The following is a 25,207-nucleotide window of genomic DNA, read 5'->3' as shown; positions in this document are numbered from 1 at the left end:
TACACGTGATGTCATGGAAACAACATTCCCATCAAGCATTTCGCTCGTGACTCTCCCTCTCCCTCTGGCCCTTCTGTCTCTCCCCACTGTAATAAAGTTGAATCATTCCCGGCTCCTGAAAAAGTAGTTGCTGGGGATTATGAGCACTATTTCATAACTCAGTTTGATAAAAGAGAACCGCTGTTCTTATTCCTGTAGGTATCGCTACCAACCCGGTTTTAGTTACTCATTTCGAAACTGTTAATATTGTTCACGAGTAATAGGATATTACTGAGTACAAAACTCAGGATTCTCTGTACAGTACCCACGCATAATTCTGGCAAAAGTCCAGTGGAAAAACAAGTCTATGAAAAAAGTTTCATTCCAAAATGGAAGATTCTAGAAACATCTAAAAGATGGAAGAAAGATCTCATAACAACTATAGTGCGGTTCACGTTATAATGTCAGTAATTGATCAGCATTGGTGTTGCTATCCTTGTCTATCATTTGACAAAGCAGATAGCGCTATCCTTTTCTAGCTCCGCAACGCTACCAGATTGTTATTTAACAATATAGAAATATAATCAGACAAGGCGGAGAATGGACAACGCTGTTCTCCTATCCTTTTCCACTGCCATTATAACGTGGACCTCACTATAGGTTTCAAGTTTGGTACTATTTTCTTGTGAATTTTTAACATCGTACGTTAGTAAATTATTGAAAAATCTGATTATATAGAGTCAATTTCATTCAAGTGTTTCAATTACATAACTTTGGTTTCATGTTGAAATCAACAGATCTTCAGCTAGTTATACACATCTGTGTATATGCCTAATACATTAATGATTGATAGCGTGCATCTGTCATATAGTATCAGAGAAAGATCAATCCATCAAATATCAGTTCTTCAACAAATATGAATCATTCAGAAATTTTTAAATCATACATTAAGTTGTGTGTGTTTGTGATGCAAGAAACTGACTCTAGGCACACACAAGGCACACAGCAGCAGTTAGACGACGTATGCAAACAGACGAAGAAAAAATTGAACATCTGCATGCAGACGTGAGCAGGCATATGGAGACAGACTGACGTGTGTTTGCGTTGCAACATTCGAACACCTGGGAAGCGATTTTTCCTCCGTCTGTCTGCTGCTGAGTGCGTTCGCCTGCATCCGCTGACACACCTATCATGCATTGTTCCGATCCCTCTCCGATCCGATCACGGATGACAACGGCCAACAATGGTGCCTTCCACACATGTCCGTGATGTGATCTGTCCCACAGTATATAGAAGAATACGGTTTATATTTTCATCTAAATACCGTGATCTGTCCTAACACCATCTCTCCACCCAGCATAGCATCAGCTGATGAAAAGCGTACGGGTACAAAATACAACAGTCTGGTCCAAATGTAGATTTCAGCTCGCTATTGACCTATCTATCAACTATAAATCTTTCTTCATCAGAATTTGGAAACAGAATAGTTTTGGGCTATGCCTTTTGTTCTTTCCCGATCATATTCATATGATTTGTAATTGTATCAACAAATAAATAAATAAATTTATTGCAGAACAGTCAGGTCGAAATGTACATTTCAGCCAGCTCACTATCGACCTTCTATAACGATATTCATATATCTATATCTCAATGAATTGTTTCTATCATTGCCAGCTGGTTATCGTTGCATAGTCCGCGACTTACTCGGTCTGTTCGCACTATTTTAAGCTGGGTTCCCACATATCAGTGACAGTCAACATTGAAAATATACCTCCCACGAGCTCCACACGGACTATTCCAGCCCGGTCATGGACAAAAGATAGCATAAGAAGATATCCCGTGGCATAGGGCATTTTTGTACCAAATTTCACTGTAACCTCAAGCCGATAGTCCTAGTAGTACTTTTTTGTGAAGCTATGTGACGTTAGTAGGCTAGCTAGCTACACACAAACATCGATTTTTGTTGGTACGAATTTCGGCTGTCCATATAAATTCTATCAGATTAAACAGATTATGTTTGTCAAGTTCCGTTCAATCTGCTAGAATTCATAAGGACGGCAAAATATCGTATGAACAAAAATCGATGTGTTTGAAACTGGCTGTAGTCTCGCATATGGTGACGTTCTTACTCTCTCACTCGGCGAAAACAGTGATAATAAACAGTAGTCGACAGTAATCGGCTCGATTTAACAAAAAAATCTGCTTGGAATTTGAAACATAGACGACCTATAAATACCATATTCTTATGCTATCTTTTCTCTATGACCCTTCCGAGCGAGTATGAATACTCCCATTGGAACTTATAGGAATTATATTTTCACTGGTCAGTGAGCTCGTGGTGCTTCTGTACACAGCTTGACAACATACAGTGAGAATTTATCTTATATGTTACTTATTCAACTTATGCTAGTATAGCCTACTCTTTCCTATCTGATTGCAAGAATGAAATTGTGATAGCTCGAGAGTTTTGACTTTCCTTGCCCTATTACCATAGGTAAGGAAAGTATTGCTTTCCGAAAAAAATTAAGGTACCCCAATTTCTAAATTTCAATACGTTTCAAGGTCCCCTGAGTCCAAAAAAGTGGTTTTTGGGTATTGGTCTGTGTGTGTGTGTGTGTGTGTGTGTGTGTGTGTGTGTGTGTGTGTGTGTGTGTGTGTTTTCTCGAAAACGGCTCCAACGATTTTGATCAAATTTATATCTAGGATAGTCATTGATAAGCTGTATCGACTGCAACTAGGCTCGTTAAAATTCTGTAAAAATTTCAGGAGCTCCGCCCCATCTATGCAAAGTTTGATTTAAGATACCCAATTATCAGGCTTCAGATACAATTTAAACGAAAAAAATTAAGTGGAAAAGATTGAGCATGAAAATCTCTACAATTAATGTCCAGTAACATTTTCACCTAAAATTGAAAATAAGCTCGAAATTCGAGAAAATGTGATCATCCAATTGCAAACTGTTGGCAACTGTTGATTCTATTAAATGATTCACTATGAAGAGATAGCAGACCTCGTATTTCTCTAGCGTTATTGTCCTGTCACCAGCTCACCAGCTGGCTCAGATCTTTGTTTATAAGTAGACTTGAGATGCTCGTGAAAACTAGTGTCAGGTGATCAATTCAGATAACGGCAAGGAAAGTTGTGTGCGCCACACCAGGTTTTTTTGTTTAGTATAGTTTTATATTTTGAATTTAGTAAGTATAATGTATTGATTCTTGAATTGTATATACTCATTCTTCTTCTTAAGTTGCCTGTCCGTTTCGAACGTTGGCGATCATATTGGCTATGATGACTTTGTTAGTTGCGCTCCGGAACAATTTTGAATGGAGGTTTTTCCAAACCAGGCTCTCAGGTTGGCCAGCCAGGATATTCTTCTTCGACCTGGGGCTCTCCTGCCTTCTATTCTGCCCTGCAGTATGCTTTGCAATAGCTCATATCTGCCCTTATTGCGCATTATGTGCCCCAAGTATTGCAACTTCATGGATTTTATGATGTTAAACAGTTCTGGGGCCATATTCATCCTCCTCAACACCTCCTGATTGGTGATCGTATCAGTCCATGGTATCCTCAGGATTCTCCTATACAGCCATAACTCAAATGCTAGGAGCTTTGCTACTGTGCTTTTTAGTACATGATTCAACACCATACAACAGTACTGAGTACACATAGCACTTCAGTGCTTCTACTCATTGCTTCTATGTAACTGCTTTAAATTGTATTAAGAAAGAAAAAAACTAATTGAATTTAATTGAATATAATGTTACTATGTTGATCTTGGAAAAAACCTGTAGACATTCACTGGTTAATGGACGATCCCCTTTACAATATATAACATATCTTATACATTATACTTCAGGATTAGGAACAGTCTATCATAAGTTAGACCAAATCCTATCAGAGAGGTTCGGTTATCGTAGTATGGCGGCGAAGTTGAGCCCGCGTGGTGTAGGCTATGGTGAGAGCGCTAATTTCCCTCAGGCTCGTATTCAGCTGACTTGGGTCGGACTTCTACTAAGCGAGTATAGACGGTTACATTCTCGACTCTCTGCTTCTACTCCTATTGCAAGCAAGAGTGGCCTAAATGGAGGACAAGCACGGCCCGTAAATTTCCATCTCGGCACGGCTTTATTATATGTGCTCCCATTGCACCATTATTCATTACTGCTCCACCAAAAGCCACCCGAGCGTCTCTTTGTCTACTGCTCTATGCAGTATACAAAATTATATTATTATTGCGATATTCCCTGTCATATCGTAATTCTTACCCTAAATTGCAGGCACTAGGAATCAAATACACTATCTATGTTTCACGGAAATACGAGTATATCACTTCCATAGTGGTATAAATTTTGGTTTGTAAAATCACTCCACTTTTATGGTCAACTTTATTAAAATTATTTAAAACCATATAGTAGCATGAAGTACCCTTTTATTCAAAACACTTTGAACTTTGAAGGTTTGAAATGATTTGAAGTTTAAAATGTTTTAAATAGAAGGGTCCTTCATGTTTCTATATTGTTCTTAGTAATTTTGGTTTGTATATTTCTGGACTCGAAATTTGATCCGAACAAGTGAAGCAACATACCGTACTTTTTGGACATACTTCTATTAAAATTCGGGAACAGTTCTGGGCTAGACCTGTTGGTCCTTTATCTCTTTCCTGTATAGGGCTACTTGTAATATAAATATAAAGAAAATACAAATCTCAGTACCCTTTTTTTGAAATATTTTATCACAACATGTTTCGGTCATTTATGCCATTTTCAAGTCATCAATTAATCATCAATCATTTTATTCAGTAAAATGCATTACAAAATTGGTCCCGCTAAACCTAAAAGATTTTACAGCAGGTGCCTACAAATAATAAAATACATAAATAGAATGAATGCTAACTTAAAAAATAAACTAAGGAAAAAATTTTTTTCATGAAACTGGGAGTTTAGTAATTTAAAAAGGAGTATGGGGTATTAGATGAACTAAGGATGACTAATAGGGTGGTATAGGGTTAATGGGAATTGGAAAAAAATGGAAAACTCAAAAACTTCAAATCATAAAACTAAATTAAATTTAAAATGAAATAAACTTAATATTCTATAGTAAGTAAGCATCAAAAGATATTAATCTTATTCAGAATTAAGGATAATACTAAATAAAAAATACAATAAGTGATCGGGAGTCTCAAACGTTAATTATCCATCCATATAGTATATGAAAATTAAAAAATTTATTAATATATATATTATGAAAAATTAGTCACTCTAAGGCGGCGGTGTTTCACAGATACTAAAATTCATTTCACCAGCAAACTAATATTTTGTAATTATAAAAATAAAAAAAAGCAAAAGATTGATGATTTTTCACTATCTAGTGTTCATTAAAGTGTTGGAGTAGTAGTGTCACAAATTAAAATCATTCACAATGATAAGTTGGAGAATATCTTCCTTGGAATAATCACGGATGATGATAGGGAGTAAATTAAACAGTTTTGGAATAGTGTATTTCAATGATCTTTTTCCGTACAAATTATTATATCTAGGAATTGAATACACACTGAATGCTCTAAGATTATATTGAGGTATAGGTGCAAATTGTCGGTAAGAATAATTATTTCTGTGCAATAATACTAACTTATATAGATAGAATTTTTTTGGAGTGAGTGTGTGAAAAAATCGTTGAACGGATTGTTTATCATGAATTGTGAAATTTAATCGGTTAGATACGGACATTATGCATTTGAGGGTTCTGAATTGGATACGCTCTACCCTGTCTAATAGGTAGTTTGCAGCACATCCCCAAGCCTCGATGCCATACCTAATTAAGGATTCCGATAATGATTTATAAATTAGATAAAGACAATCTGGTGGTATATTTCTATGTAAAAAGAAGATTTGAGCACTGATTGTACGTAACTTTTTCGAAATATGATCTACATGTAATTCCCATTTTAGTTTATCATCCAAGATTACACCAAGATAACGGGTGTTATTTGTAACTTTCAAAGGGGTACATGTGCAGGGATCACCATTATTCAAATAAAGACACTTACAATCATGATTTTTTATAACTGGGGGATTAAGAACTTTAGTATGGGGTGTTTTGAAGTGTAGGACCACTGTCTTAGATTTATTTATAATCAAGTTCCTATCATGTGACCATCGAAGAATATTATTATAGTCATCTTGAATCAATTTTTCGGCTATTTCGAAATTTTTATGGGCTACTATCAAAGCAGTGTCGTCTGCATACATAAATAGCTCTCCATTTTTTATCACAGATGGCAATCCATTAACGTAAATGTTATATAAAATAGGAGCTAGTATACTTCCCTGTGGTACTCCTAAATCGCATCCATAAGATTGACTTGTGTATTTATCTAATTTTACAAGAAACGAGCGGTTATGTAAATAACTCTTGAACCAATCATAATTGTAACCAGAAATAACAATTTTATTCAATTCATTCAAAAGAAACTGGTGATCTAGGGTATCAAAAGCCTTTGAATAGTCAATGAATATAGCCAGTACATGTAGTCTATTATTAAGATGACAGTTAATTACATTTGTAAATTCGACAAGAAGCTGTTCAGTGCCTTTTCCTTTTTGGAAACCATATTGAAAATTCGTAATTATTTCATTGGCTTTGAGGTATTTGTTCAAAGATGCAGATACATATTTTTCAAATATTTTTTCAAAGATTGGGAGTTTAGCAATAGGCCTGTAATTTGCTAGACAGCTGCGAGGTCCACATTTGTGTATTGGTTTGACTATGGCTTTCTTTAATGGCTCTGGAAAAATGCCTTTTCTTATACTCAAATTGATCAGATTGGAAGTTGAATTACATATTTTTTCTTTTATCGTCTGCACATCGAGAACCCTTATATTATCAATACCAGGAGATTTGTTCTTATTCAAGTTATTGATTATTTTCAAAACATCATCTGAGTTTGCTTTTTTAATATAAAGACTTTGATTTGTAGGAGTATGTATATTTTGCATTAGAATATGGGGGCATTTGTGTACAATATTGTTTACGTTCCTCCTGAATGATTCCGCAAATTCATCACAGATCTTTTCCTTAGAAAACAAGCCATCAAACTCACGTAAGATAGAGTGGTCAGAGTCATCTCTTGCCCTTCGCCCCAAAATCCCATTTATGCATTTCCATTTCAGTTTGATGTCGTTCCTTGCATTTTGAAAGTTCATTATGATGAAATCTCTTTTTTTATTTTTTATTAATTTATTCACTCTATTTCTGAACGCACAGTATTGTATTTTGAAAGTTAAATTATTTCTATTATTTTTCCAACGTCTAAACAATCTATCCCTCTCTTTAAGCTGATTATATAAGTCGATTGTCATCCATTCATTCTTAAGAATAGGGTCATCATTTGAACGTTTATTTTGATATTTACTAGTTGTAGCTAATTGATAAGCTTTAGCAAAGTTTGATATAATAAAATCATATATTAGATTTGGAGAGTGCAATAGGTCTGTTATATTCCAATCTACATTATCTAGTAGCTCAGACAATAGCAATCTATCTGTATATTTACTTAGAATTCTTTCAGAGTTATCTGTATCATTGCAGAGTGGAACTATTAGATGAAAGATTACATGCGATAATGTAGTGGTCTGAAATTTTCACGTTGATAACGCTGGTGTCCACATCAACATCATCATAAGTCCTGACATAAATATGGTCGATGCATGATTCAGTTATTATGTTTAACCTAGGCTCTTCACGAGTAACAATGGAGATACCTCTAATACATCCAAATGAATTTAGCATAGATTAGTTGAAAATATTTTAAAAAATGGGTACTGAGATTTGTATTTCCTTTATACTGTTGGTCCTTTTCTGATCATTATGTATATGGTTTGTGTATTATGTAATGTAAAATGAATAAATAAACAATAGTAATTAATAATCTTCAGGATGTCCTAGATGGTGTAGCACAGAGTAGCACTGCGGCCTTGTAAGTACCCTTATTCATTAAATCGATATTGATTCTATAGGTTCAGTAGAACATTAGGCTGGGCACAAACCAGTTAGTCAAGACAAGACAAGACATGATCAGAAACGTTTAGTCACAATATTTCAAATTGTTGCTTATGACGTATCTCACACTGATTAGTCATTGCAATAATTATACATGGTCTTCATGAGCAACTGTGGGAAGTACTGTAACTAAACGTGTCTGATCATGTCTTGTCTTGTCTTGACTAACTGGTGTGCGCCCAGCCTTATAATCAATAACTTTCGTAGACTATTGTTCTCAGGAAAATAACAAGAAATTGCAATAAAAGTGGCTGAATTCACGGTATTTAGATGAAAACGGTAGTGGTCATGAAATGTATGCGCAGTGGCCAGCCAGCTAGATTGCGTCATCGCCACCAACCGAGGTTTTTAACACCTATTGGCAATTTAAGAAACTTATTTGTTAAAAACAGATGATTGGATATAAAATGACGTCAGCTACACCGGAAATTTTGCACAAGCATGCGCGTGACACCTACCGTCTTCTATTATGTGGCTGAATTAATGGTTTAGTAATCCAAAACCAAGAAGCTGTCTGATTGGCCAACGGGTTGATCAGTCGCCATTTTAACTTCCCAGCGCTCACTTCACCAATAAGCGAGCAGCCTGAGAACGTCACATGCCAGTCATCGTCCAATGAGACTGTTGGTTGAATTGTGGGCGTGGATTATTACATCAGGCGAGCCACTCTTCTACATTTTGTGTCACGAAGTAGTTCTGCCTTTCTTCGCTAGAATTATTTTTCTCTAAAACTCTCGAACTGGACAAACTAGTATTTTCATTAAAAAGAACTATTGTATATTGTGAAGCTGCATTGTGAGTAGTATAAATTTGGCGGTTCTGGTGCACGAGTGCACCAGGTCACCCCAGGTCAACCACCCCCAACCTCAAGGTCATCCAGGTCAACCACCCTAACCTCAAGGTCATCCAAAAAAAAAAAAAAAAATTAAAAAAAAAAAATTAAAAAAAAAAAATTAAAAAAAAAAAATTAAAAAAAAAAAATTGAAAAAAAAAATTAAAAAAAAAAAAAATTAAAAAAAAATAATAAAAAAATAAAAAAAATAAAAAATTAAAAAAAAATAATAAAAAAAATAAAAAATTAAAAAAAAAAAATTAAAAAAAAAAAAAAATTAAAAACACATAAATCGGGAAAAAAGGGAAAAAAATTCCCTCCAGATCCTCAACTGGGGTATAAAAGGAGTTGTTCTACAAGGAGTGGGACATTGTGTCTTGTACAGTCGTGTCCCAATACGTGTGTGTGCCACCAGTACGTGTGTGTGTGATTTTCATGTATTTGTTTGAAAGAAAAAATAAAAAAAAAAAAAAAAAAATCCACATAAAATCGGGAATAAATGGAAAAAAATGAACTCGGGGCTATGAACTCTGAACTTGGGGCTATGAACTCTGAACTCTGGGCTCTGAACTCTCTGAACTTGGGGCTCTGAACTCTCTGAACTTGGGGCTCTGAACTCGGGGCTCTGAACTCAGGAGCAGTGGTGGTGGTGGTGGTGATAACCTTCCTTGTCAAAAGGTCTATGACAATGCCACCCCATCATGACTCACTTCTCAATTCTTCGTTAACATTAGTATGAAGAAGTATCATATTTCATATAATTTAAGTCTTTAAACATAAATCCTCTATGGTGTAGTGGTTAGCAAGTCAGCTCCCCAAGTTGGAGGTTCTAGGCTCGAATCCAAGGTGGTAAAGGTAAGTATAAAGGTCAGTATCAACAGAACCAGAGGATATATTTTTTTGTATGTAGTGGGTAGACTGGCCCACCACTGCGACCTGCGGGGCGACCGGCAGCGGCCGGGCGACCTGTGGCGGCCGGGCGACCGGTGGTGGGGGCAACTGGCGGGGCAACCGGCGGCCAGGCGATCGGTGGCGGCCGGATGACCAGTGGCGGGGCGACCGGTGGCGGCCGGGCGGGCGGGTGGCAGGGTGACTGGCAGTGGTGGGCCAGTCTACCCACTACATACAAAAAAATATATCCTCTGGTTCTGTTGATACTGACCTTTAATACTTACCTTTACCGCCTTGGATTCGAGCCTAGAACCTCCAACTTGGGGAGCTGACTTGCTAACCACTACACCATAGAGGATTTATGTTTAAAGACTTAAATTATATGAAATATGATACTTCTTCATACTAATGTTAACGAAGAATTGAGAAGTGAGTCATGATGGGGTGGCATTGTCATAGACCTTTTGACAAGGAAGGTTATCACCACCACCACCACCACTGCTCCTGAGTTCAGAGCCCCGAGTTCAGAGCCCCAAGTTCAGAGAGTTCAGAGCCCAGAGTTCAGAGTTCATAGCCCCAAGTTCAGAGTTCATAGCCCCGAATTCATTTTTTTTCCATTTATTCCCGATTTTATGTGGTTTTTTTTTTAATTTTTTTTTTTTTTTTTTTTTTTTTTTATTTTATTTTTTCTTTCAAACAAATACATGAAAATCACACACACACGTACTGGTGGCACACACACGTATTGGGACACGACTGTACAAGACACAATGTCCCACTCCTTGTGGAACAACTCCTTTTATACCCCAGTTGAGGATCTGGAGGGAATTTTTTTTTCCCTTTTTTCCCGATTTTATGTGTTTTTAATTTTTTTTTTTAATTTTTTTTTTTTTTTGGATGACCTTGAGGTTAGGGTGGTTGACCTGGATGACCTTGAGGTTAGGGTGGTTGACCTGGATGACCTTGAGGTTGGGGGTGGTTGACCTGGATGACCTTGAGGTTGGGGGTGGTTGACCTGGGGTGACCTTGAGAATTTGGCGGTTCTGGTGCACTCGTGCACCAGAACCGCCAAATTTATACTACTATTGTGATATTGTCACATAGTAGGCCAGCTATTAACTTTGAAATAGTTATTTGTGCAACTAGTGCGCAAAGTGACAGTTTGCTGCACCGAAAGAAACGTTTACGGAATGGTTTCTTGAGTGCAGCAGAGGAACTTTGCGCACGTATTCCACATTAAGTTTTTCCTACAGTTACCATTGAATATGAGAAGTGGGTAATTATGGGTAAAATTGTCTGAAATGCATCAAATGTTTTTCTGTGTAATTTTATTATTGATAAAAACCTTAATTTATTGTCAAATTGAATAAAAATGTTGTCCTTGGTTATAATATATATAAATAATAATTAGCGCGTTGTGCTTCGTTGCACCTCTGCTCACTATAGCAGCCCAGTAACTGTTACCAACTTCATTTTGATTTTGCTGCAATGTTGCTCCATATAACCTACTAAGTATTTTGCGTTGCCATGTTGCAAATCTGGAGTGCAGAAAAAATTTTCCCGCACTAGAGCGGAAAAGTGATTCTTTGCGTTCTGTAATCAGTGCAGCAATGGCCACTTTTCAACGTAACTGTAGGAAAATATGTTTTAGGAGAGAAACTCTAACTAGAATCTAGACGGAAATAATATTGGGCCTTGGGGCGTCAAATTGCTGAATCCGCTCTTCTTTTCAAGTTGTAATGTTCGTAGCAAATTAAAATCAAGACATCCCAGTTCTCCAATAGAATTCTCTTCAATACAAAATCTGTTCAAGCAGGAATCATTTCAATAATATGTAGAAAATCTTCTATTCACGGAAAGGTGAATCTACTTATTGAAGTTAGTCTCACAAAAAATAACATGTAATGAGTTCTTAGAGCCGGTTTCCGAGCTCGGGATTTGGCCAAGTTCTGGACTTTAAACAGCTGGAGTCAGAAAATTGGGTTTCCGAAACGGGGCGTAGCATAGCCACCTCTAATACAAGGCGCTGGCCTACGATATTGCAACGTCTCAGTGTAGGCCTAGAATCTAATACATGATTGGTGAAAAAGGTCAGCTGGTATTTTTTTTTATATTTTTCACCAATCATGTATTAGATTCTAGGCCTACACTGAGTCGTTGCAATATCGTAGGCCAGGGTGATCTTTTTCACCAATCATGTATTAGATTCTAGGCCTACACTGAGACGTTGCAATATCGTAGCGCCTTGTATTAGAGGTGGCTATGGGCGTAGTCGTAGTCATTATCATAGTCACGTTTGATTAATTCGTAAAACTAGAAAGTTGAACACAAAATAGAATAGAGAGAAAATAGTGTAAAGTTTCAGCTATATTGAACTATTTAGGAATGTTTAATTTCGTAAGGAAAATGTTTCCAATTATAGAAATGAAAAAATGAAAACTGCGACTACTGTCATAAAAACTGCGACTACGCCCCGTTTCGGAAAGCCAATTTTCTCCAGCTGTTTAAAGTCTAGAGCTGCGTACACATACTCGTGCTTCCAACCCGCACCGAGCACGCTCCTCCCTCGTATCGCCCACGTACCACCATCGCACAGCAATCGCTCCGCCTCCGCTCTCTACTCGCACCGATCATGAACGTTACGGAAGATGGTAGATCTTCTCGCGTTCCCCGGTCGAACCATTGTTGCTCGCCGGTCGATCATCAATCGCTCTGCTGGAGTGACGTTCGGTCTTGGAGCGGAACGAAAGTCTGTACGCACCTTAGAACTTAGCTAAATCCCGAGCTCGGAAACCCTTGGTCATTCATTACACGCCCATCTGTTTCTGGGTATCTGCTCTACTTCTCTATGAGGAGCCAGTTAAGCTAGTTACAGACACATCGATTTTTGGACGTACGAGTTTTTACCGTCCATATAAATCATATTAGATTAAACAAATGATGTTCATCAAGTTCCGTTTAATCTGATAGAATTCATAAGGACGGCAAAATATCGATGTGTTTGTAACTGGCTTTACACCCATACCTGTTTTTGGATTCAGGGGACCTTGAAACGTATAGAAAACATTAAATTGGTGTACCTTAATTTTTCTTTAAAAGCAATACTTTTGTTACCTAGGGCAAGGGAATTATAAATCATGGTTGAGGAGAAATAAACCTGCATTGACAAAGTGAAAATTCAATTATTCATGCTCATCTTAAGTGCAGCAGTCTGTAACTACTGCGGATACATTAAAAACAAGAAAGAAATCAAACGTTTTTTTCAAATTTCAAGGGGATACAGCGTACGAATGGATTTTGCTCTTTCTTGTGAGCTCTCCACTCACTTATCAGCTCTGAAACTGATCAAGTAAAACTTGTTGAGCCATTTTCGAACTGTATTGGCTTATGAGATAGAACAAGTATGGTTTGATGTCAACTATAACTCGAAGTTTCGGAGACAGAATAAAAATTATCCACTTTCCGTGAGATGGTGAGTGAGTTGGATGACACTATATGGAACCATTAAGCTTTTATAGCCCATTTGAAAAACATAAAACCGGAAATACATCATAAAAGAGCGACACTAAAGGGTTTCTTGAGGTACATGTGGAGGATAAAGGCGCTAAGAAAAACTAAATAATAACCTTTGAATTGCTTTCCCTTCCATTTCGAAGCGCGTCCCTTTTTGTGGACTTGCAACTTTTACTGATTGGATGAAGAAGATGATAAAACGTTAAAGTGGAGACTGTATTATATCCAATAATGTAGCTGTATGATTCAAATATATCAGAAGACTAAAGAATGTTAAAATCTTACAGATAACGGACAATTCATTCAAGGTTTTGGGTATGATTTATACTAATTAATGGAATTCTCATGAATGAATGTAGGCGTATACATAAAGATAATTTATTGAATGGAAATTTTTCCATGACATAACTGCATGAGGGAAATGCATTGTTGGTCATTGTTAATTGGCAAAAAATGATTTTGATTCGCAATACAGCACATTAATGTTAGTTAATAGAACTGGTAATCAATCATTAAATTAATGTATTTAATTCAGTACTTACATCTAAGGGTTGGCATTAACGGAGGGACAAGTGTGTTGGACATTGAACACATGTGTACACACATGTCGTCATACACTTTTGTGTCGTAAAGACTACCAACTAAGTTTTTTGAAGTTGTATTTCTGTATCTTTGATTTTTTGTTGTTTATTTTTCTCTTCGCTACTCCATTTGAGGTTCAATTATTCTTGTATCATAATAATTTGTGTTTCCAGTGGTTTATTTATTGCTATTGATTGTTTATTTTATGTTAGAAGCTGCTGAGGAACAGCTGTTTTTTGCTCGAAGCCTTCAAATGATGACAAAACATGCATGATGTACATGTGTGTGCATACATATGTACTGTCGTTAGTGCCAGTCTAAAGGTGCATACAGACTCGAGCCTTTTACTTTTCATTATCTGATGCTATGCTTTCCATATCATCTGTATTAGTACAGAAATAGTACAATACAGAAGGATATGATAAGCTGATGAAAAGTGAAATGCGCGTGTTCGTGGCGAATAAGTCTGTACGCACGTTAAGAAACGGAAAGTGAGCCAGAAATGATTGCAGAAATGCATCCAGTTTGATTCACGGATCCCAGTTAAGTGAGTGATACGTGAAAGTTTGACAGAAACTCTCACTCTCTGCAACAAGCGTGTATCTATGGAATTGAATAATTTACTCACCATTTTCTTGAAGATTTGTGGGAGGAGACCTGCTGATAATTCTATCAGTAACACCCGGTTGCACAAAAGTCTGTTAACTTTTAATCCCGATAAGATGCCACTAGAACCAATCAGAGAATCATTCTCCTCAGAAAACCGATCTCTCATTGGTTCTCGTGAAATCTATTCACGATTAAAATTTAATAGGCTTTTGTGCAGCCGGGCCTAAGAAAAGTAGTCTGAATAAATGTTCAATTCATCATTGTGTTTTCAATTCCAATTTATTTTCAACTAAAAAATTGAAAGTATATTTTGATATTGTATCTACAGCTACACAGTGTTCACAATATCCGCATGCAATCAATATAAGTACCTAGCTTATTAAAAGCTACCTAGATACAATGAAATCGAACTAAAATGGTTTGGGAGAGCAATCTATTTTTATAATCTAATGGATCTTGTTCTTCTACTTGAATCATCTACTAATGATAGAGTAGACTAAGCAAACTTATAAACGATGAAATTGCCAGTTTTACTCTGAATAGTCATAACCATCGATTCACTTACACTCATTACTTGGAGTTTCTCTCTAGCATTATCCCCAGTTAATCCATGGAGTTTCACGTTGCGTTTCCAGTCCCAAACATCTACTGTTGTACTAGTGTAATCTTCATCCTCATAGGAGGATAAAGCCAGATTATTGAACCCAGTGAACAACAGCTGCGAGCTGCTCTGCTCACACTTGTAAAATTCTCGTCTCATGAAATTCAAAGCATAATTTTTGAAAAAATGCCGGAAAATAATCAATTCATCAAAAATGTCATACAAGTCGAAACTTCTGTACAGCGAATGTGAAAATCTGACAGCATAGGTTTTCCGATCCAGTACAACTATATGATTAGCTGGGTTTTCGTAAGTATACGCGATTGAGTTTTCATCACACTTGAGGTTTGTCACTTTTCCATCCACTTCCAGCTTACGTTGCAGTTTTGCATGAAAATTTTCCATGTTAAAGATTTCAATCCAAGAGTTTTTGTGTGAAGGGGTGGTTGAAATAGCCAGGGATCCATCAACATAGCTGCAGAATAGTGAAGATTTTGGTGGTGCTCTGTGCTTCAATACCTGCTTAAATTTGGGGGTTTTGATGCACCAAGCTGTGACGCAAACGTCCGTTCTTGCGACAATGTATTTGTCATCCATCGCAAGAAATCTTGGATATTCATTACGGTCTGGATCTTCTCTTCGGGACTCTTTGATGGTCCCAATAGTTACGAAACGTTCATCCAATCTGCACCTGGCATCGAAAACTTGTACTTTGCTATCAATAATCCAAACCACAAAGTCTCTCATCACACATGACATGATATGTGTCGTGTTACTGGTGAATAGCAATTCTCTGGACATTTTCAAATCAGCATCAATACAGACCACGTAGAATCCATAGTTATCTTGACTTCCTTTTTTTCTCATTAGAAGAGGATAGTAGTGAGATTTAATTGGTTCCTCAGAAGGATATACCTTAACATTTGCATTTATATGTTTACACTCCATTGGATCATCGTGTTCCAAATAATGCTTTTCAAAAATGCCACGTTCCCAATTGTTTTTGATGGTAGTAGAATCCATTGTTAGCCGATCCTGCAACATATGAAATAGCATATGAAATAATATAGAAATTTATCTGTAATACGCGAGTAATCAATGAGCATAGTGGCAATTGAAAGTCGCTTTTCAGCCCCAAAATCATCGCGATTAATAGAATGGCACCTTCAGAACTGGAAAATATTTGACCCAACGTAGTTAGGTCTATGTTTCAACTCTATTTGCTTTTGTCTGTCTGTATGTAACGCGATCACGGCCAAACACGTTGATAGAATTTCATGAGATTTGGCAGGAATATTCCTTTTTCAACCGCGCGTCGATGTATACACAAGGTTTTTTGAAATTTTGTATTTTAAGGATAATATGTAAAGAAGAAGAAGTCCTCCTTACTCTGATATCAATAAATATATATATCATCTATTTTGAAAATATGATCAATCAGACTATAGAATTATTCATAATCAATCAGCTGACAAGTGGGTTATTCATTGCATGCATTACACAGATGTCTGGCCGTGTCTATTTCTATAAGATAGGGTATCATTATTTTTTATGATGCGTGCCCATCAATATCAATATCATCACATTTGAAAAACAAATTTAATAGGTGATTGAGAAAAAAATAAAAAATGTTTAAACGAACTGAATAATGCTGAAGAAATTATAATATTCTTGATTGAAAAAAATAATTTTAAAATAGATGAGAGATATTTTTATCAAATGGAAAGATTATCACGAAACTGGATAAATCATCAAATGGGATACAAATTCAATCGTGAACTGAGTTTATTAACATAAGAGATTTTTTGATCTTGGAGAAAACAAAAAAAAGTAAATTATGATTCAACTGAATCAACTAGAACAGGTGACATCAGATACTTGTGGATGAGAAAACTGCGTGAGGTCTACTGTTCACAGAATCTGCTAGTAGATTCTGTGTTAGTGCATTTTCTTACAACTGGTCTATACATGTTTGTAAAGGCTGTCCATTTATAGTATAATTTTTCAATTACCTAGTGATGGAAGAAGCAAAATACTGGAGGTTACTACAAAATTATAAGAATCCGGTCAAAGATTTCCTTTAATTTGCATATCATACAGTTATTTCATATCTATGCATAGATAGAAAGTTGTGCATTTATAGTATAATTTTTCAATTACCCAGTAATGGTAGAAGCTAAATACTGAAGGATACTACGAAATCAATTGTCAAAGGTTCCCTGTTTATAATGATAGAGAGAAAGATTGGCATTCTCCATTACAGTGATGGAGATAACTCATATCGCAAATTTGTTATTTTATTTTAGTTCTTTTTGATTTGATTTTTCCTATTCGGCATCACTTTCTTGAGAATGAAGATATTCAACAATTCGCTGATGGTTCAACACATGTGTGGGATAGCCACATTTGAGACGTAGGCTATGTATTTTTCCCCAAAAGTTCGACAATTATCAAATCGTTCATTATTCAATTCCGTGTAATGAAGCAAACTTGAACTGTATCCAGGACTGGTAATTTGAAATCTATGAGTCCGGCTGAGCGCTCCTGCTAAGCAAGAAGAGCTTAGTTTTGAACAGAAATACTGTATTGTAGAATGTAGAGGAAAGATTCTCAACTGGGGTGTCCACAGGAGTGGGGGAGCAAACTCTGGGGCGGGGGGCTCAAAATCAAATCTTGGGGTGGTACCAAAAAAGGTCTTCCTTATTTAGGTGGGGGGCACCCCTGTATTCAGGATATGAGAATGATTCAAAGTAAGCTATTATAATTATTACCTACTCGAATGGTTATCATTTAGTAGTTAATATGGATTTTAGATTTATGAAATTCCATTCTATATAGGCTATACTTTATTGTGATTAAGAGAATGTCTAGTGAACCCTCGAATTCTAAATGTATACATTTCACAAGAGATGTTAAGTGACTTATTCAGAAATCGCTGTGCTGTTGAGGAGATAATGATGTAGAAAATATCAATAATAAATGAAAATTACTTGTTATTGTCATAGCCACTGGTTAATTAAAACAATTTGATATACAAGTTTCGTTTGTTACATGAGAATTGTCCAATTGGTTATGTTAGTTGATAGATTTCTCTCACTTGGTTGCTGTCTAACGGTTCTCATGACCATATTATATGGAATACTTTTAAAATGTCTTGCCTCGGACAACGACAATAGAGCTCAGTCTCGATTGGTCGACAGCTAATGGCCAATCGAAGTTAATCGTCAGCTACTGGCTCCTCCCACATTACAGATATTTTGCTGCTGAATGTTTCGGCTTAGAAATTGATTATAGTATAACAACCGAAACTAGTATTTCACATTAATTTAATAAGCCAGAGTTTTTTAAAATATGAAGTCGTTTTCAATTTCATTTGATATCAATAATTCCGTGAGAGATAATAGTAAAACTCCAAGAATAACTTTTCCCACATTTTTAATAGTTGGAGGAAATCAAGGTCTATAAATACAGGTCATGACACAATCCCGTGATGCATTGCAAAATCGCCATTTTTTGGGGTTCCAGTTCACTAATTTTCAAATTTATTTTTAGCTGTTATCATTGTAGATTGAACAAAACATGTGTTATTAGTAATAATTAGAATTGTAAAAATATTTTTTCCTACAGAATTAAAGTATTTAGCAAAATACTAGAAACTGTGTTAGATTTCGTCTCATATTTTAGCCAGTCTTATGGTCGTCCATCTTGTTTTTGTAATATTTGAATCTACCGCTGCTACAGTCCACGGACAACATTCTCACTTGTCATGCGATCTCTGACGTCACAGTTTCATTGATCGCTTGATCGATAGTAGCGCTAGTTGTTGTCTGCTTCTTTCAATGTTTTCTAGTTTAATATTCGTCTATAAGTATTTTGAATTGTATTTTCATTGTTTTTGAACCTCCATTGGTATACTTCAACAGTCACATCAACCTCAACACCTTCAGTTCGCTTAATATCGATTTTATATTTTCACTTCATTCGTTGAGTTTGTGCACATGACTACCGATCACGTCATGTTTCCGCTATGGGCAGTTCCTGTTTCTTCAACCAGCATGCAAGAAGCGTCACTCTCTTTGTACAGCTATACGATGTAACATCTTAGTTTAACGCGTCCATCTTTGGAAAACTTTATCCATTTTCATCATTCATTATGTCCTAGTTTGTGTGCTTTTTCGATAACCATTCAACGCATTTTTCATCAGTGAACGTTTTTCAACCATAATTTCTATGAATTTAACTTACCTTTCAGGATTTTTCTACTAAGCGTCCTTTTTGCAAATCACGCCATGCTTTCTGCGTACAACGTTTTCAATTATTCATCATATTAGTATTATGAACTGTAAGTAATTTCAACATGAATTCCACATGAGCTTTCAACAATCCTCAATATGAACTTTCGATTATTATTATCACTTCAATTTTACTGAGCATCAGTACACATTTTTTAGCGGTTACATTCATTCATCTTGTATGCTCATAGGAGATACATTTTCAACTTGGGAAGTCTTGTGCAAGTGCAGCTTACCTTATTCAACATTTCAACTCAGGAAATTTGCGCAAGTGCAGTTTGCCTTTCATCGTCAACCGCGACTCATTTTTTAGCTACTCAGTCTTAGCTTCTTCTTCTTAAGGTGCCTGTCCGTTTCGAACATTGGCGATCATATTGGCTATGATGACTTTGTTAGTTGCGCTCCGGAACAATTGAATGGAGGTTTTTCCAAACCAGGCTCTCAGGTTGGCCAGCCAGGATATTCTTCTTCGACCTGGGGCTCTCCTGCCTTCTATTTTGCCCTGCAGTATGGTCTGCAATAGCTCATATCTGCCCCTATTGCGCATTATGTGGCCCAAGTATTGCAACTTCCTGAATTTTATTATGTTAACCAGTTCTGGGGCCATATTCATCCTCCTCAACACCTCCTGATTGGTAATTCTATCAGTCCATGGTATCCTCAGGATTCTCCTATACAGCCATAACTCAAATGCTTGGAGCTTTGCTACTGTGCTTTGCTTTAGAGTCCATGATTCAACACCATACAACAGTACTGAATACACATAGCACTTCAGTAATCGAATCTTCGTATGCAAGGTGAGGTCATGGCTCTTGAAAACAGACCCCATTGTTATGAAAGCACTTTTGGCTTTTGCAATCCGACACCGGATCTCCTGAGAATTATCCCATGACTCATTAATCATAGTTCCAAGGTAGGTGTATTGTGTGACCCTATCAATTTTCGTCTGACCAATGTACAGCTCTGCTCCTTGGATGTCATCTTTACTAATGATCATGAGCTTTGTTTTGGCTGAGTTTATATCAAGTCCATAGGTTTTACTAGTTTCTGCAATCCTATCCATCAGCTTTTGCAGGCCCTCTATGGAATCAGAGAACACAATGGTATCATCAGCATAGCGTAAATTGTTAAGCTTCTCTCCATTGATTGAGATACCTTCATTCATATATTCAAGTGCTTCTCTGAAAATGTGCTCTGAATATAGGTTGAAAATGATAGGTGATAGTATGCAACCTTGTCTAACTCCTCGCAGGATCTTCACCTGTTCTGTATGTTCTCCATCTACTCGGAGAACAGCTGATTGATTCCAATATAAGTTGGCTATAATTGATAGGTCTTTTCCATCAATCCCAGTTCTTCTCAAGACATCTATCATTTTCTCATGTTGAACACGGTCGAAGGCCTTCTTGTAATCAATCAGACATGCAAAAACATTACAACCCACATCTCTGCATCTTTGAAACAGAATCTGCACACCAAACAGAGCTTCCCTTGTTCCCACAGCCTTTACAAAACCAAATTGATTGGGTGAAATTCGCTCTTCACATATGTTATAAATTCTTTTGTGAATGACTTTTAAAAACAATTTAAGCATGTGACTCATCAAACTTAATGTTCGGAAGTCTCCACAGGCTTTTGCACTTGACTTCTTTGGAATTGCAATGAACTCTGACTCCAGCCATTGATTTGGGATTTTTCCTGTTGAGTATATGTGGTTGAAAATTTTGGTTATTGTCTTCATATTTTCTTCATCCATTAACTTCAACAATTCAATGGATATTTCATCCGGTCCCGTTGCCTTTCCATCCTTCATCTGCTTCATAGCCGCCTCCACCTCTTCCAATAGAATCTTCGGTCCAGTGTCATCTTCAAAGACAGGCTGCTGTGCTCTGAGGTCATGGAATAAATCCTTTAAATATTGCTCCCACACCTTCTTCCTCTCATCCTTATCAATCACCAAATTGCCGTGTACATCCGCTAACCGACCACTTTTGTTAAAAAAGAACTTCCCAGCCACTTCCTTTACTTTACGATGGACATTGAAGCTATCATAGCGACTTTGATATAGCTCTATCTCCTGACACTGTTCAACCTTTTCTCTCTCCTTGGCCTCCCTGATCTTTCTTCTAATGATAGTATGGATCCTTCTATACTCAACAAGATTGTCTTTGTGACTCTTCCTCAGTTCCATAAGCTCCAGTATCTCATCAGTCATCCATGACCTACATTTCCTTGGGTCCCTTCTTAGGTATTGATCTTTTATACCTTTCACTGTTTCCTTTACAATTGCAAGTCCCCCCTCCACACTCTCCAGATCTCCACCCACTCTCAATCTCTCATTCAAGTCATTCCTCACCATCTGCCGTACAACAGGATCCTTCAGTCTTCTGAGATCATAACTCTTCACCTTCCGGACTGTAACTCTCTTCAATCTGACCTTAAACCTGCCAACCAAAGGTGTGTGATCAGATTGTATATCTGCCCCAGGATATGTTTTGACAGATATACAACTGTTCCGAAATCTTCTATTGACCAGCAAAAAATCTATCTGATTTCTTACAATTCTTCCTGGTCTATCCATTGGTGATTTCCATGTGTACAGTCTTCTTGGGTGAAGTTTGAACCATGTATTCATCACAACCAACTGATTCGATTCAGCGAAAGTTTCTAATTCATCTCCACGAGTGTTCGGTTACCCAGTCCAAAAGGCCCCACAGAACTCGATGTTCTGCCCTCTCCCAGTTTAGCATTGAAGTCCCCATCACAATTGTCAAATCATGTCTCTTGAGTTTCTCAATTATTTGGTTAATGCTGTTGTAGAACTCTTTGACTTCCTCATCTGTTCCATCAGTTGTCGGTGCATAGACCTGAATGATATTTATGTTGACTGGTTTTGCCTTGAGTTGCACCAGTATCACTCTTGATGAGTCTGGGACAACATTGTCAACACATTTTGCAACTTCTTTTGTCATTATGAACCCAACTCCAAGTTCATGTCTTCCATCGTCTGTTCCGGAGTAGTAGACCCGGTGATCCTGGATGTTGAGTGAACCTGAGCCCGGCCATCGCATCTCACTCACTCCCATGATACTCAATTCCATGTGTGTCATCTCCTGTAGTGCATTATGAACTTTACCGCCCTGACTCATGGTTTTTACGTTCCACGTGCCAATCCTGATTTCATTCTGGCACTTCAATCCTTCAGTTACACTTGAAACTGCTCCTCCCGGAGATCCGATTGAGGAGCTTACTCCGGAATTAAATTTCGCTGCAAGCATAGTCTTAGCTACTCATCATTTATTTAGTCGAACTTTGTCAATCTCAATTCTTACTGATGCCAGTGATTTTTGTCAATCTCAATTCTTACTGATGCCAGTGATTTCATTCGTCAAGAACATTTTATCTCTTTTTTCAAATATTTATTCACTGCAATTACATCAACTTTAGGACATAACTTCAAACATTAAATTATTCTACTTAACTCATGGTGGAACCTTTTTTCCAATTAACATTCAACCAGTGAAACTCATTCAATTTGTGAAGTGCCCATTCGTCGTTATATTCATTATCAATTTTAATATTGGAACAGTCTCAACTTTCAATATCTCAATGTATTCAAGTCAAGTTCTCTTCTGCATCGGTCACCGTTTATCAGGATATAATCAAGATATCTTCATCGTTCAACTTCTATTAGCCCAGCAGCTGTCTGCAACTACAATGTACTTGACAGGAGTCAAGTTCCATCCTCGGATTTTGAGTCACCGTAGGCCTATCACTTCGGCAACACATCATTAATTATTCAGGGAAGTCTTATTCTATTATTCACATTTTTGTACTTACCCTCTCAGAGGCACTGTGTTTACTGGTAGTCTTCATCCCTTTCAATTTTATTCCTGATTAACTTTTTATTCCTAAATAATAACTATTTAATTACTATCAATCATTCAATTTTTATTTTCTATATTATTATTACTTATGTGTTCTACATATAGTAATATTCCCCATGTTACTTGACATGCTTTAAGCTGTCATTTCCCAGCCCGCTTATGTAATACAATATGCTGAGCTTCGTCTCCTTTCAATATTGTATTTGGTATTTTTCAACCTTTTCCATTTTTAATTATTAATCGAACCTTCAGTTCTGGACAGACTTTCTGCTCCTTCTGCTTACATTATAGCCAAGTTGCTATATTTGTCCTCTTTCAGTGTTACATAGTCAACAGCTTGAAAGCTTCAGGTACGATTGGATTCTACCTAAACTGAATTCCTAGTTATCATTTTTTGTGAAATTAGGTAATTGTTCATATTCATATAATTTTTTGTACTTTCATACCTTTAAGATTACTAAGAATTTTGCAGGACTTTTATCTAGGATTTTTGTCTCTCGACTGATTTTATTAGTCAGGTTAAGATTCTCATATTTACTATCATTTTTCAAGTATTCTAAATTTTATTCATTTTAAACATTGCTAAATTTGTACGTTCAATTCAATCATTACTCATTGTCATTATTGTTCTATTATTAGTTTCAGCATCAATATACTCTTTTGTGTATTTCAACATTAACATTGATATCCCAACTTTATCTTTGTATTACTCAATCTTTTGCGCTCACAGAGGTAACATCATTTTGAAACATTGTATCAGTATTCTTAAACGTACTAGCAAAAAGTCTAGGTACAATAAACAACTTGAGTGCATTCCTAATTCTTTTTATTTTAATTACAACTACATTAATTTTAAGCATTCCAATAGTTACATTCAAATATCAGCATTACCTACGGATAATAAGAAACTTATTATCTATCATTCTTCAATTATTAGTCATCATTATTGCACTACTTTTGTGCATTCTACTTGTGCTCAGACGCACAGTAAACCAGAGGTATTTTTTCGGATCTACACATTCAAGGTTTGTAAATCCGCTCATAGCAAATAATGAAAAGCTGTCAGTGCCTAGATCAGATATAGATCTCATCTATACACTTTCACACAGTCCACTACTTTGCAGATCGGCCTTACAACCCGATCTACTGACAGTCAACATTATTTCTTGGTCCTCCGGGCTGGATCGTCTGGCATCCTGTGGTGATTCGTAACTATTTTATTGGATTGCTAATTTTCAAGTTTCTCTTTGGGTACCTTAATTTTTTTTCAAGTCCTCTGTAGTTAGTTGAATATACCCAATACAGGTAGAGCAGTCAGCGTCCATGTTTATCAACTGCATTCTAGCATACATTAGTCTTACATCATTCTAATAATACTCGTATATATTTCAGTATCGAAGGGTGAACCAGCACTGCGGCCAGAAAGGTACACTACGTTGTATTGGCGCAGTGAACCAGCCAACCTGTAAACTGTTCGTGGACCCAGACCTGAGCGAGAGCCGATTCCAAGCACAGAAGCATTCAGAACACTGCTGCACCTCGCATCTTGCCAAGTCTAAAGGCAATTCATCTGGGGACCGAATCAGTCGCTGGCTATTCAATTTGTAAGACCAAACCATTTATCAATTCTGTAAATTCATTTTACCGACATACCTTTTGTAATATCTTTTCTCTGTGAGCGTCATAAATTTTTTAGGATTACTATTCAATTCTTGCTATTTCAAGAGACTTATCTATTCATCAATTTACTTAATATTTTTAAATGCATTGAATTCATGCAAATATTAATACTTACCACGCATTTGGTGCTATCTTGATAAGTAATTTTTCATTGTACAATTATCATTAATTTTTACGCAATTAGTCAACAAACCATTGACGACATTCATTTATTTCAAACAATCAACCGATTAGTTTTCATTGACAATTTCTATAATCAACCATTGTGTACTTATTGCGCTAG

The 25,207-nt window shown here is 36.6% G+C and overlaps 1 protein-coding gene across 1 annotated transcript; it reads right to left on the bottom strand.

The window, feature by feature from the left end:
* Positions 1–22,029: 22,029 nt before the first annotated feature.
* Positions 22,030–22,635, bottom strand: LOC120352810 (craniofacial development protein 2-like). The gene has a single exon (XM_039435082.1). It carries the CDS (start codon positions 22,633–22,635, stop codon positions 22,030–22,032), a length of 606 nt encoding a protein of 201 aa, XP_039291016.1.
* Between the last annotated feature and the right edge of the window lie 2,572 nt (positions 22,636–25,207).

The sequence above is a fragment of the Nilaparvata lugens genome, chromosome 8, assembly GCF_014356525.2.
Source record: "Nilaparvata lugens isolate BPH chromosome 8, ASM1435652v1, whole genome shotgun sequence".
Lineage (NCBI taxonomy): Eukaryota > Metazoa > Arthropoda > Insecta > Hemiptera > Delphacidae > Nilaparvata > Nilaparvata lugens.
The sequence above is the reverse complement of the archived record's forward strand: the minus strand, read 5'-3'. Positions and strand labels throughout refer to the sequence as shown.

What these genes read in the sequence shown, in the direction of transcription:
- LOC120352810 (XM_039435082.1), bottom strand. Translation starts at nt 22,635, where the DNA reads ATGCTTGCAGCGAAATTTAATTCCGGAGTAAGCTCCTCAATCGGATCT.